The sequence below is a fragment of the Pinus tabuliformis genome, chromosome 8 (genome assembly GCF_031772625.1).
Source record: "Pinus tabuliformis cultivar Carrire ecotype Pingquan chromosome 8, CPIR1, whole genome shotgun sequence".
NCBI lineage: Eukaryota > Viridiplantae > Streptophyta > Pinopsida > Pinales > Pinaceae > Pinus > Pinus tabuliformis.
Genome location: NC_142294.1, coordinates 1,049,661,742 through 1,049,675,208, shown reverse-complemented (window position 1 = coordinate 1,049,675,208; position 13,467 = coordinate 1,049,661,742). Strand labels below are relative to the sequence as shown.

The 13,467-nt window shown below is 39.8% G+C and overlaps 1 protein-coding gene across 2 annotated transcripts in view; it reads right to left on the bottom strand.

Moving 5' to 3' along the window:
* Nucleotides 1-298: 298 nt before the first annotated feature.
* LOC149238954 (serine/threonine protein phosphatase 2A 55 kDa regulatory subunit B beta isoform-like) overlaps nucleotides 299-13,467 on the bottom strand; it is a 356,970-nt gene continuing 343,801 nt past the window's right edge. The window contains exons 11-15 of one of the 2 annotated variants that reach the window (XM_089373252.1): nucleotides 4,313-4,404; nucleotides 3,949-4,026; nucleotides 1,352-1,422; nucleotides 938-1,108; nucleotides 299-511 (exon numbers count right to left, since the gene is read on the bottom strand). In XM_089373252.1, coding sequence (XP_089229378.1) covers nucleotides 972-1,108; nucleotides 1,352-1,422; nucleotides 3,949-4,026; nucleotides 4,313-4,404 — 378 coding nt within the window. In that variant the 3' untranslated portion in view covers nucleotides 299-511; nucleotides 938-971. Of the gene's footprint in view, nucleotides 512-591; nucleotides 1,109-1,351; nucleotides 1,423-3,948; nucleotides 4,027-4,312; nucleotides 4,405-13,467 lie in introns of those variants that run through there. The other variant, XM_089373251.1, reaches the window with a different exon arrangement.

Below are 13,467 nucleotides of genomic sequence, written 5' to 3'. Positions count from 1 at the left end.
AGAAAAAAGTCCCCTCGGAGTTTCCCCAAGAACGGGGATGTGGGGAATCATTTCCCCAAGAGTTTCCCCGCCCTGGGAGAGTGGGGGAGCGAGGAAGTGTGTCCCCCACCCTGGGGGGCGTGTCCCCGTGGAACATTGGCAAAAATGCATAATTAACTTGAATCATAACTCAGTGAATATGGGTACCTATAAAAAGTTGTTAACTTGTTTCTATTAATACAGGAAACTATGAAAAAGGAATCTTAGTGAAACAATTACAAGAGGAAATTATGGGATAAGAAAGCAGACAATGATGGACTTCAAATGGAAGCGAAGAAAAGGACTATATATTATAAGGAAGTCCTGGCATCTCTTTAGAAAGATATATGTTCTGAAGCATCTTGGCTTACCACTAAAAATATCGAAATGCTGCTGCAATAATGCCATCCAAATCAGCGATTCCCTTGAAAAATTCAACTCTGGAGGCGAAAGACTAATTCCAAGCCACACTGCATAATTCCTATATAGATAGCTGCAAAAATATTACAATGTCGAGGCTGAGATGTTTGAAACATAGCCATTGACTCTACGATATCGGCATGTCTCATATGATAAAATAACAGGAAATTTTGGCCATTGCCTGAAGGAAACTCTTAAATTGGGAGCTACGTTTGTTAGGATTCATTGACATTACAATGACGCTAAAACAAATTAATATCTTATTTACTGTTAAAGAATGAACACTGGAACAAGATTCCTAGAACGTCTACCACTTGTTCTTAGAGATGACACTCATTGACCTTTGTAAATGAAGTGAGGACCCTCACAGTTTTAAATGAACATGTGAGGAGTTACAAGGGGCTAGGAAAACAAATGCAACTTAAAAGTAACAAATTGCTCCTATCACTGTAGATCTTTTCTCGAAGTGATACACAAATTATCGAGGAGGAACTATCACCTTTGCTTTAAATATTTTTGAGTGGTTTCCAACCTTATGAATAATATATGTACAAGCTATTTGAAGTAGCACAGGCAATCGTATTTGAAGTTGGATGCCATGCCAAATGAAGCAACTTTGAGGTAAAAGCATTTGCACCTCCATTTATATCACTGCCTGGGCTCTCATTTCCTGGCACAGATCACAGCCATACAGCATTTAGACAACCCAGAGAGGGGAACAACAGCTCATCTATAAGTATCTTATACTAAGGGCAAGATGAAATACAGGAAACTGATTATTAAGTCTGTATGTAAATAGCTAAACAGTTTTTAAGTAGCTGTATTGAATCTATATTATTACATTGAACAGCAAAAGATTTCAAAAACACGAACCTAGAACGTTAAGCTAGAAGACAGCATGCAATGTCATTACCTCGTTGAGTTTGGCCACAAGTGAGATTAGCTAGAGCTCTTCCAGGACTTGAAGCCACCTGTGCCAGCCGTCTTTTAAGATGTACCATGATGGCCGAGGGAAAGAGCATACACATACAACCATAATGTAAGGAACCAGCTTTATTTTAATTGATATGATAGCCACTCACTAGAAGTTTAGCATGAAAGGAAAAACAGATGACAGACTGGACACCAGCAATATTCCTACCTATGAACTTCCCAAATTACCACATAAAGTTGCATGAATCACAATCATATTGGACATGACCAGCCTTTTGACTTCAAGTCTCCTCAGTCTCAATTACAAAACTCAGTTAACTCAGAAGGATTAAAAAATACATATCATATTCAAAATTTAATTAAAAATATATGAGTCCATGCCCAATAATGGAAATATGAACAATTAGGAACCAAATATGATAGGGACTTGTGCTTGCCATCTGCAAGGACAAGGTCCAATGCAAATGCTATTGCTAACTAGTATCTACAATAGAACTTTCTGTAATAACTAGATTCGATTTTCATGAATTGATTTGCATGCACCAAAATCAGAACTGCAACTGCAATATGTAGAGAGTTTATGAACAGCTCAACCTCACAAAGATAAAATCAAACACCCAATTAAATAATATCAATGTTTACCGCTCTTCTGCTATCATCACATTGGCATTTTATTAGTCCATTGACAATCATTTACTCAATCATATAAGTCAATATATTGACTTCAAATTCTTCAGAGAACAGTTATGTGAGAAAATGCAGTGAAAATATTCAAGAGTCAATATAGATAGGCCAACTCCTCAGGAATATAGAAAGCATCTGCTATTTTGCAACTTAACAACAGAAAGCTTTGAAAAATCAATTAGATAGCCAAAACTGGAAGTTAGCATTAGAGAAATTTTGAGGTCTAAAATGGCTCTCAAAACAAAAATGTACAACCAAAATAAACTTTATAAGAACCAATAGGATTCAAGATGATGATGTCAACCACGGGGGATGATTCACCATTTTGTGAGTAAAAGAGTAAAAAGATTAAAAAAAACTACTTTTTCAATTCGTAATTTCAACTTGTCTCTCTATGGTTTTACTCGAATTTCGAGCGGGAGCACTTGTTGGATGCATAATTTAATTCCTCATCCAAGGAGTATCCATGTTGCATACTTTCATTAGGCCCTGCTAAAAACGTGATTGCAATCACGTTTTTCATGTACTTCTGATTTTGAGGTGTAGCAGGGTCCAACGAAAGTATGCAACATGGGTACTCCTTGGACAAGGAACTAAATTCTGCATCCAACTAGTGCTCCTACTCGAAATTTGAGTAAAACCGTAGGGAAATAAGTTGAAAATACGAGTTTAAGAAAACAGTTTTTTCTTTTTTCCCTCTAGATTTTGATGATGTAATATAATCTTATTTTATTCTTTCCACCATTATTTTATAATATTCCTTAAGAGGCCCATTTTAAACCTCAAAATTTCTCTAGTGACCAGATTTATTTTTTGCTCTCTTATGAACAAACAAGCTATGTTCATCTTTTTAATAGCTTTTGATTTTGCCTCACATCGCTTCTTGACCTATTTAGAGTTGAAAGTTTGAAACTTAGAACCCATGACACATCTCCATTTTCAAAAAACACATCTTCTAAGTACTATCCCCCAAAACTACGAGAAAATGAAGCAAAGGCAATCAAGCAGAAAGTCTGTACCGAAATATTGCTAAATGGCCCACTAAAAGCTTCTCTCTTATGAGTATTTAAATATATAACATCGAAAGAACTGGGTGTCAGAACAATGATATCAATAAAAAAGAAACTACATCATCTCTAGCAAGCAATCTTTATATAATTAGATGCCACTTCAAGGCCCTACACATTTAGGTTCTGAATGTTTTAACGAACCCTGATATGGTAATCGATCCTGATCATTTTACTGCACATCAAATGTCTAGCCTTTGACTGTAATATAAATGGATCAACCACCTGCTTGAGTTTCTTTCTAAATCCAATCCTCACAAATGTATCTGACAGAGATGACAGCAGATCTGTGGCTCTCTTTTCTTTTCTGTTTGTCTATATAGATTAAAAAAAATGATTGAGGTCTGACAAATCAGAGAGTGAGTCAGGCTGAGTCACAGACTGAGACAGCATTTCACTGAAGAAGAATGCCATGTCTGAGGCCCTGAGTACCAATCCACTCGTTTTAAGACCTACCCCAGTCAATCTTGGCCAAGTTATGCAATGCCTTAATCAAAAGACATGCAGTAACAAGAAACCTGACAATTATCAAGTTCTACTAGATCTAACTTGGGAATAAATAAAGAACAATGGGAAGAGGACCCAAACTAAAACATCAAAGCAAAAGGGAAAAAACACAAACTTGAATACCCTAGGAATAAATTACATTTAAAAATATTTAATCCCCCAAAAAACAACTACCAGTAATTACAACTTCCAAACTCAATACTGATCACCTGAATTAGAAATTAATTCTAATTAATAATTATTATTATGCATCTTGCAAAAGAGTGAAAATTTATCTCTTATTTGATTTCTTGTTGCTAAGTCAAACTCGTCAAAATACCTGTTGGGACTTTTGCTAGCTTCCAAGGTGGTTGACTCATCACTAGTAGGAACACAACCAAAAATTCGAAAGAGATTGCTGTAAGCCAATGCAAGAACAGATGTTAAATATTGGAGGAATCAAGCCACATTAAGTTCACAATCAAAAGGTTTATATAACAATTCTTTGCATATTAATAGTCCAGCACATAAATGTAACAAAATCTAGCACTTTAGAGTTACAAAAGATTAGGATATGTACAAATTGAGCCTTAACAAATGTAAAAAGAAACAAATGCAGCAATCCAATAGAAAAATACATTAGGAAAACCATAACATACTAAACAGTAGCAAGTCAGGTATGTTGTGAATCTAATAAAACGTACCTATAAGATCCAGTTGCAACATGGAGCCCATCGGCACTTAGGCAGCACTCAAATTTGTCGAATATAGAATCACTTTCGTACAGTTCACATAACTGCGTGATTAACAGTCACAACATGGAGTATTTAAAATAAGGCAAAGATCTATACCTTGTAATGATCCAAAAAGGAAATAACAGTGATAAACAAGCAAACTACACATACAACACAAAAAAATTCAGACAACAATTAAACACCCATAAAACTGCACCAACACTGTGCCAAACCGAGCCATTTTGTTATCAAAAGGAGAGTACAATGCATGGAATGTGCGCACCTGGGCTTGCCAAAGCAAGCTAGACAATCCCAGGTGAGAAAAATGCTGCCCGGATGCAAAGGAAAGACTTCTCCTCAACGTACTGAGCTTGCCTTGAAATTTCTGAAACCACTGGCTGGAAGAAACCCCTGTTGTAGCCTCCAAAAGTGCTCAGAAAATTCTGCCAAATTAATCTTGGGCACTCCACCACAAACCCAGAAAAACCCAGGAAGGGTTTGGGCAAATTTTACTAGTGACCCGGGACCCAAAATTTAAGCTCACTCCTAACTCGCTGCCAAATAATTCTGTTGTTTTGGGGCACCAAAACTCCCCCAAAAATTCTGCAAAATTAGGAGCAAACTCCTTGACCCCTGATCGGCAAAACCTAGACCTCTCGGAATTACCCAAAATTGGTGCTACACCCTTCTCCACTGGTTCTGCATCCCCCCTAAAGAGTCATTGTTGATTTACCCTTGTTTCCTCCCTCCAAATGGCTGGGAAAATTCAGAAATGCTCCCTTGGAAATTTATGCCCAAAACCCCAGCTCCACTAGCTCCTCCTTACTGCAAATTTGGCCCTTAAATTCTGCCCAGAAAGCTACTACGCAGGCCCAAGAGTACAAATTTGGGTTCTCTTTGTAGCTGAAGACTCCACCTCTGCAAATAACAACAAATTCTCGTCCACCCTTAAGAGATTTTCTCCTAATTTCTCTAGGTGAAACTCTCTTGGAAACTCCTCAACTCAGTGGTACGAACTTCTGGCCCTGCGTCCTCTTGGAGATTCGAACTGCTTGAAGTATGGTTGGAAATGACCCACAAACTCTAGCAATTTCCTCTCCAATAAACTCTGATATTCTCTCCTAGGGTGGCACTCTAACTCCACCGAAGAAAAAGTTGAGATTTCTGCCCAAAAATCTCCTTGTGCTAAGCAACACTGGTAGCCATGGCTAAGCAGCTCAAGAGTATTCTAAATCATAAATTCAATTTGTCAAAAGCCTCCAAAATGATGCCTCTTCCTTCTATTTATCTTTGCTTCCCCCTTTCTCTCCTTGTGGGCCCCACCAATTCAACCTCTTTCTCCCTAGCTTGATTTTCCTAAGGGGCTCGAATTCCCCTTTTAGGTTGGCCCCACATCCCACTACTAATTTAATCTTTCCTTTACTCTAATGTTGGTGGCCTCCATCTCTCCAAAAATTAAGTGGGGACTCCACCCATTTTTCCTAAGTTTACATGTCAGAATATTTCCCAAAACCCAATTGCAAAAATGGAAATTATTTTTAGCAAAATTAATTTAATTGGGGACATTACAGTCCTCACCACGAAAAATTACTTGTCCTCAAGCAATGCATGTACAAGCACCCTCTCAATCAGCTGACCCCAACAACCTCTGTACATAATAACGGGGTCCCAAATGTACCACCCAGCCATCCCTGATCTCTGCCTTGTCCTGCCAGGATCCCAAGCCATCCTGATCAACATGAGGTATCCCTTGCTCCACTCGTTGTCCAGCTCATCATAGGCACCAGACACCCTTTGCATACTGCCACTAAGTAGAGCATCATGGTAGTATAAGATCCTGATCATCTCCTCGTGAAACTGCTCTATCAAATAGTCCCTCTCGTGCACTTCAGGAGTGGACTCCTGAAGATGCAATCCAATCCTGGTGGGATTGAACACTCGTTTGCCTGAGATTCCCCTGATCTCCTCCTGCTGATCACCCTGCCACACCGGTGAAGTTCCCCACACCATCAACAAATCACTAAAACCCAATGGAAGATTTGGATGACCTTCCCCTGTAGAAACCAACTCACCTCTATGGGTAGCTGGACAACTAAGCACTGCTATGCCAGAATCCCCTACCCATCGCACAAGGAACCTATATTGTTGACATCGTGATCCCCCGGTCATGCCCGACTTCTCAACATGCTCGTACCAAACCCTCCTCTCAGGTAACGCTCGACCACTATACCTGTCATGATTAGCGTTATGACCAACCTGCTAGGGCAACTCTGCAATACTCAAGTCTACCACTCCACGACTAGCCTCGATCCTGAGTAGCAACTTGCCTCGCCATATGACGAAGGTCTCAACAACTCCCCATGTGTCAGCCTGAGAAAGAATTGGATCACCCTCCATCGTAACCCTGCCCATCGATAAGTGGAGTGATCTCGCCAACCGGATCCTTGGATCCCCCAACCATACTAGTGTTATATAAAAAATAATTAATTAATAGTTATTAGGCAAAGGGCACGATCAAAGATCATGCCCATTCACCGAGAGGCACCCAAGGCAGTATAAAGCTAGGGGCCTCCCACAAATTGTAATCATCTTCTATCTTTTAATAATAATAAATATGAATTTGCTAAGTATTTGAATGTATTTGTGCCATCTGGTATCAGAGCATCGATCCTCGGACTCTGTTGTTGTGGATCATTGCCACAATTACCTTCAGCTGCCACTGCCCCCATATTCTTCACCTGCTTCATCCTATACAATCCGTTCTCCGCCATCTGAGCCGCACTGCCCCAACATCCCGTTGTTTTGTCCCTTCCCTGTCGCTCATCCTCATCTCATCCAACAGCCGCAGATTCCTTCCGCCCGTTGCGTCCATGATCACCAGTGTCAACCCCTGTCCCCACATCCACAACCTAGCATTCTCTGTGTCACCTCGTTACCTCTGCGAGTCAACAACCCAAACTCTGCACCTTGTTACCACCTGTGTTCGACTGTGTCACCAGTGGCCACCGTCTGCACACCTATCACCGCTACACCCCGACCAGCCGTCGCCTTGTTTCCTCTGCCAGTCATCCGCCAGTCATCAATCGTCCACTCCGTCAGTCAAACCATGTCCGGCATTGACCCGTTTTTTTTCATTAATCAATATATATATATATATATATATTATTTAAAAGAAAGAATTAGTCAAATTAAAAGCTGGTGGACAAATATACACCCCCACAAACCCGTTCAATGTCGTCGATGACAATGATCGATTTCAACAAAAAATTGATTGATCTTGAGAATAGGATTACTAGCCACTCTGATGATTTCAACCAAAAATTAGTCGATCTCGAGAGTAAGGTTATCGAACATTCTGACAATATCAAGAAGCTTCAGGATACGACAAATCAAATAGAACAACAGCTCGGGCAGAACTATATCAAATCCGAAATGAATCATAATCAGGCAATGTCAATGCTGAGCATTTTGTGTGACAGGATGAAGGTTACACCTGAACAAATACTCCAAGATGATGGAGGTAATCAACAACACAATTCATTAGATTCAACAAATTTAGCAGATTGTCATGAAAAAACAATCTCCAAAAAAGTCATCCACGCACCATCAAGGAAATAATAACACGACTTTTTCAAATAAGCAGCTCTGGAATACATTCACCAATCAATACCCTCTTTTCGCTCCACCATTAGCGATGTATCAACGAAGAGCAAAAATCGAGCTACCCAAATTCGATGGTAACGAAAAATGCAGTGTTGCGTGGCTGAATAAAGCAAAAGAATATTTCGAGATTTACGATATTGACAATGATGATGAAAATATTAGACATGCTTTCATAAAAATGGAAGGCGAAGCATATAATTGGTATATGTGGTGGAAGAAGACGACACTCGCTATTAGTTGGAGAAAATTTAAGGATGCATTCTTTAAAAGATTCCAAGGTGTAAAGGAAGAAGAGTTCTTTTCAACACTCATCAAATTGCGACAAAAAGGAAATGTGGATGAATACACTCGAGAATGGGAGACCTTAGCAACACGAGTACCTGGGTTATCAGAATCTCGTCTAATTCAATCATACATCTCCAGACTTAAAACTCATCTACGAGTAGAACTTGAGCTTCATGACATTATGTCAATAGAAGTAGCAAGACAAAAAGCAAAAGCTGCTGAAAAGAAATTTGAACAGATACTGTGGTCAAAACCGGAAAAAGTATATTCGAGACGAAGAATGCCCCAATCTGTGAATATGGATAATACAAGATATGTTCCACCACATCTTCGTGAAGGCGAAAAATCTAATGTGGAAATGCAAAGGATAAAAGAAGGCAAATGCAAACGCTGTGGCGAGAAGTGGGACCCTAAACATAGGTGTGCTAAAGGAAAAGAATCAAAGAACCTATATAACTGTGAAGCAACTAATGATTCAAACAATGATGAATCAGACATAGAAGGAATAGAAGATGCCCCAGAATTCTCTCTAGAATTAGATGACGGAAGTATTCTGCAAGTGTCACTATCAGCTATGACAGGTATATCACAACCCCAGACTTTAAAATTAAAAGGACATATAAAGAAGAACAACATAGTGGTTCTCATCGACTCTGGTAGCACCCACAATTTTTTAGATGCAACCATGGCAAAGAGACTCAACATTTTCTCATTCCCCTTGCCCAACATGAAGGTGATGGTAGCCGATGGTAAGAAGATTGAAAAGGTAGGGAAATGCCATAAGGTCAAATTGTAGATTCAAGACTTTAATTTAGAATCCCCATTCTTCACTGTACCATTAGGAGGAGTAGATGTGGTCTTAGGTATCCAATGGCTACGAACCCTAGGCACTTATTCTGCCAACCATCAAGAGCAGTTCATAAGATTTAATTGGGAAGGGCTGAGGTACAAGTTATACGGATTCCAAGCACCAGAGACTCAAATCATGTTGTCATCCCAAATTGTAAAGATGATTCGAAAAGGAGCACCAACTTATGTAGTACAATGTCACCAATTAGAAATGTTATCTGCAAACATGATCAATGAAGAGTCACCAGAAGTACAAGAGCTAATTTAGAAGCATGAAAAAGTATTCCAAGACCTGCCCATGAAAATGCCTCCTAACAGGGAAATCAAGCATACAATAGAAGTCAAAGCAAGATCAGACCCCGTCAACATCAAGCCGTATCGATATCCACATCACCAAAAGACTGAAATTGAGAGATTAATCCAAGACCTTTTAAAATGTGGGATCATCTCGAAAAATAAGAGTGTGTATGCTGCTCCAGTGGTATTGGTAAGGAAGAAGGACGGATCACTCAGGTTATGCATTGATTATAAAGGATTAAACAAAATAATGAGTAAAAACAAATTCCCAATTCCCTTTATCGACAAAATGTTGGATGAACTACAAGGCGCAAAATACTTCTCAAAATTGGACTTAAGTTTGGGCTATTACCAAATCAAAATCAGGTTAGAAGACATACCAAAATTGCGTTCTGCACACACGAAGGTCACTACGAATTTAAAGTAATGCCCATTGGGTTAACCAATGCACCAACAACATTCCAAGCCACTATGAACGAGTTATTCCATCCATATCTTAGGAAGTTTGAATTAGTATTCTTTGAAGATATTTTAATTTATAGTAAAACTTGGAAGGAGCACCTACAACATCTGGATAAAGTTCTTACACTACTGAAAGAGCATCAGTTCTATGCCAAGAAATCCAAATGCACCTTTGGGAAGGAAGAAGTAGAGTATCTCAAACACATAATATCCCATGAAGGAGTCAAAGTGGACCCTAGTAAAATCAAAGCTATAAAGGAATGGACCGAACCAATTAATATATCCAAGCTAAGAGGGTCCTTAGGATTGACTAGATATTACTGCAGATTTATTAAAAACTATGCACATATAACTGCACCTCTAACAAACCTTTTAAAAAAAAATTCATTTCAAAGGAATGAGGACGCAGGAAGGTGTTTTGAAGAACTGAGGGAAGTTATGTCTAATGCTCCAGTATTGGCAACTCTAGATTTCTCTAAACCATTTATCATTGAGTGTGATGCTTCCGGGTTCGGTATAGGTGCATTGTTAATCTAAGAGGGGCATCCAATAACTTTTGAAAGCAGGAAGCTCAATAAAAGAGAACATCTTAAGTCCACATACAACAAGAAAATGCTCGCTATTATGCACGCATTGGCTATGTGGAGACAATATCTTTTGGGAAGTAATTTCTCCATTCGAACAGACCATAACAATCTCCAGCACCTCCTTCAACAAAAAACACTTTCCGAAGAACAACAAAAATGGATTGAAAAACTTGTCGCCTTTGACATGGAGATACTACATAAAAGGGGAACAGACAATGTAGTAGCAGATGCCCTGTCTAGGAAGGATGAAGAACCAGCATTACTTGCAGTCTTGGTTGTTGTTCCTGAATGGCTTAATGAGATTCGAAGTGAGTATGCCAAGGATCCAGAAATAACTAACCTTCCAGACAACTCAAAATTTGAATGGAAGAATGAGATTATATGGTGCAAAGGAAGAATCTATTTGAATTCAAACTCCAAGTTTAAATCCAAGGTACTCAAGGAGTCACATGATTCACTGTCAGTCAGACATGTAGGATTTTTTAAAACTTACTACAATGCATGACAATCATTCTTCTGGAAGGGGATGAGTCGCGATATTCAGAAATATGTAGCCGAATGTGAAAAATGTCAAAGAAATAAAAGTGAAAATATTACAACACCTAGATTACTTCACCCCTTAAACATTCCGAATTAGAAATGGGAAGAAATATCGATGGACTTTATTAAGGGATTACCTGTATCTGAAGGCAAGGATAAGATTTTTGTTGTAGTCGACAAACTCACCAAATATGCTCACTTTATAGCAATGAAGAAATCAGACTCAGCTAAACAAATCGCTGAGACATTTTGCAAAAATATCTATAAATTACACGGTTTTTCGAAAGTCATTGAGTGATAGAGATGCCAAATTTAAGGGTAACTTTTGGAAGGAATTGTTTAACCATTTAGGAACCTACCTAAATATGAGTTCCACTTACCACCCTCAAACAGATGGACAAATGGAGGTTGTCAATAAATGTTTGGAAGCCTACCTACGTTGTTACGCTACAGAAAAAGAAAATAAGTGGGTTCAGTGGTTGCATCTCGCCAAATGGTGGTATAATTCTACGTATCATATGTCAGCAAAAATGACTCCATTCCAAGTTTTGTATGGGTATGAACCTCCAAAATGGAAGGATCTAGCTACCGTTCAGACAAATCTACCAGCTATTAAAAACCAACTAGAAGAAGCCCAAAAAATCGTCCAAACCCTAAAAGAAAATTTAAAAAATGCAAGAAATTGTATGAAGCAACAAGCTGACCGAAACAAGACCGAGAGAGAATTTGAAGTTGAAGAATGGGTATTTGTCAAGCTCCAGCCATACAAACAGTTGTCCGTGAAACAAAAAGGAAAACATAAATTGGCACCAAAGTTCTATGGACCATACCATATTAACAAAAAGATCATCCAAGTTGCATATAATTTAAAGTTTAAACCTTCCGGATAAAAGTCATGTTCACAACGTCTTCCATGTATCCTGCCTTAAAAGGGCATTGGGCGACCATCAATCAGCACAAACAACGCTTCCATCCTTAGATGATGAAGGAAGGGTCATTTTAGAACCAGAAGGTATCATATCCACTAGAGAAAAGAAGCTTCATTCTCGTGTAATCAAGGAATACTTGATCAAGTGGAAGGATTTACCAGAAGAAGAAGCTTCTTGGGAGACTGAAGCATTTTGTCAACAATATCTGTCATTATGTATGCTTTGAGGACAAAGAATTGTTTGGGTGGAAGGCAATGTTATATAAAAAATAATTAATTAATAGTTATTAGGCAAAGGGCATGATCTAGGGCATGATCAAAGATCATGCCCATTCACCAAAAGGCACCCAAGGCAATATAAAGCTAGGGGCCTCCCACAAATTGTAGTCATCTTCTATCTTTTAATAATAATAAATATGAATTTGCCGAGTATTTGAATGCGTTTGTGCCAACTAGGAGCTCACAACTCCCACTCCTCACTCGCTGCGTAGTGCTGCTACCTACTAGAACCCATCAGACCCTCATCTCTGACCCCTGTATTCCTCCCATAGGTGGACCCCCAGTATCAAGAATTTGTCCAAAGCATGCCAATCTGTCCTGCTCCTGTCATCCCATATAGTGAAATCCGTTATCCCAACTCCTGATGATATGCCTAGACACTGCTCGGAGTCTGGGCACCCTCCTGTAGACGAAGTCTACCATCCACTCTCCCTCAGGCTCCTGTAACGCCTCAGACTGTCTCCCCAAAAGTGCATCATGCAGCTCCCTCGCAATCACCTCCCCAAGTGTAAGCCCAGGGGTGGAACATATGCTACCTCGACAATAAGGCACATGATCCCTAAGCCATTATCCATCATCTCGTGCATCCACCAAATGTCTTAACTGGAGAGTCTCCTCCCCACCCATGACACACAGTATCTCACCAAACTTCCTAGGGTGGGCCTCTCGTGTCCTACTGCCTGAACAAAGAGCATCAAGGGGCAACAACCAAACACTCTCTGAATGTAAGCAACACTGGAGGATGATGGTTGGGTAGGTCCCCAAGGGTATGATTGAGAGTCTGTAGGGCTACTGATGAGTAAACCTATGGACGACCCTCTCTCCGCCTCAAATATGTTGATAACCCCCTCAAAGACCTATCTCCACTAAAGATGGTGTGCCCAAATGCTCAACAATGTCCTCATTGATCCTACGTGAGTTGCATCCAATGGTACACCTAATGCCCCTGTCCATAAGTCTCCTTACAGGAAACGCTCCAAGAGCCCACTGCGCTGCACCATGTGCCACTTGCATACCACCAAGTATCACCACACTCCTTGGCATGCCACTGTACACCGAAACCTGTCCCTATACACCATTGGATCACCCTGCCTACTGATGTATCACCCTGTACTATCAGGTGTCCCATATTCACCAACGCATTTGTCGCCCCACTAACAAACCTAATGTGGTGTGAGTCACCACCCCTACTCCATGGTGCGAACCCACGCACCGCTGCACACCACCATGCACCT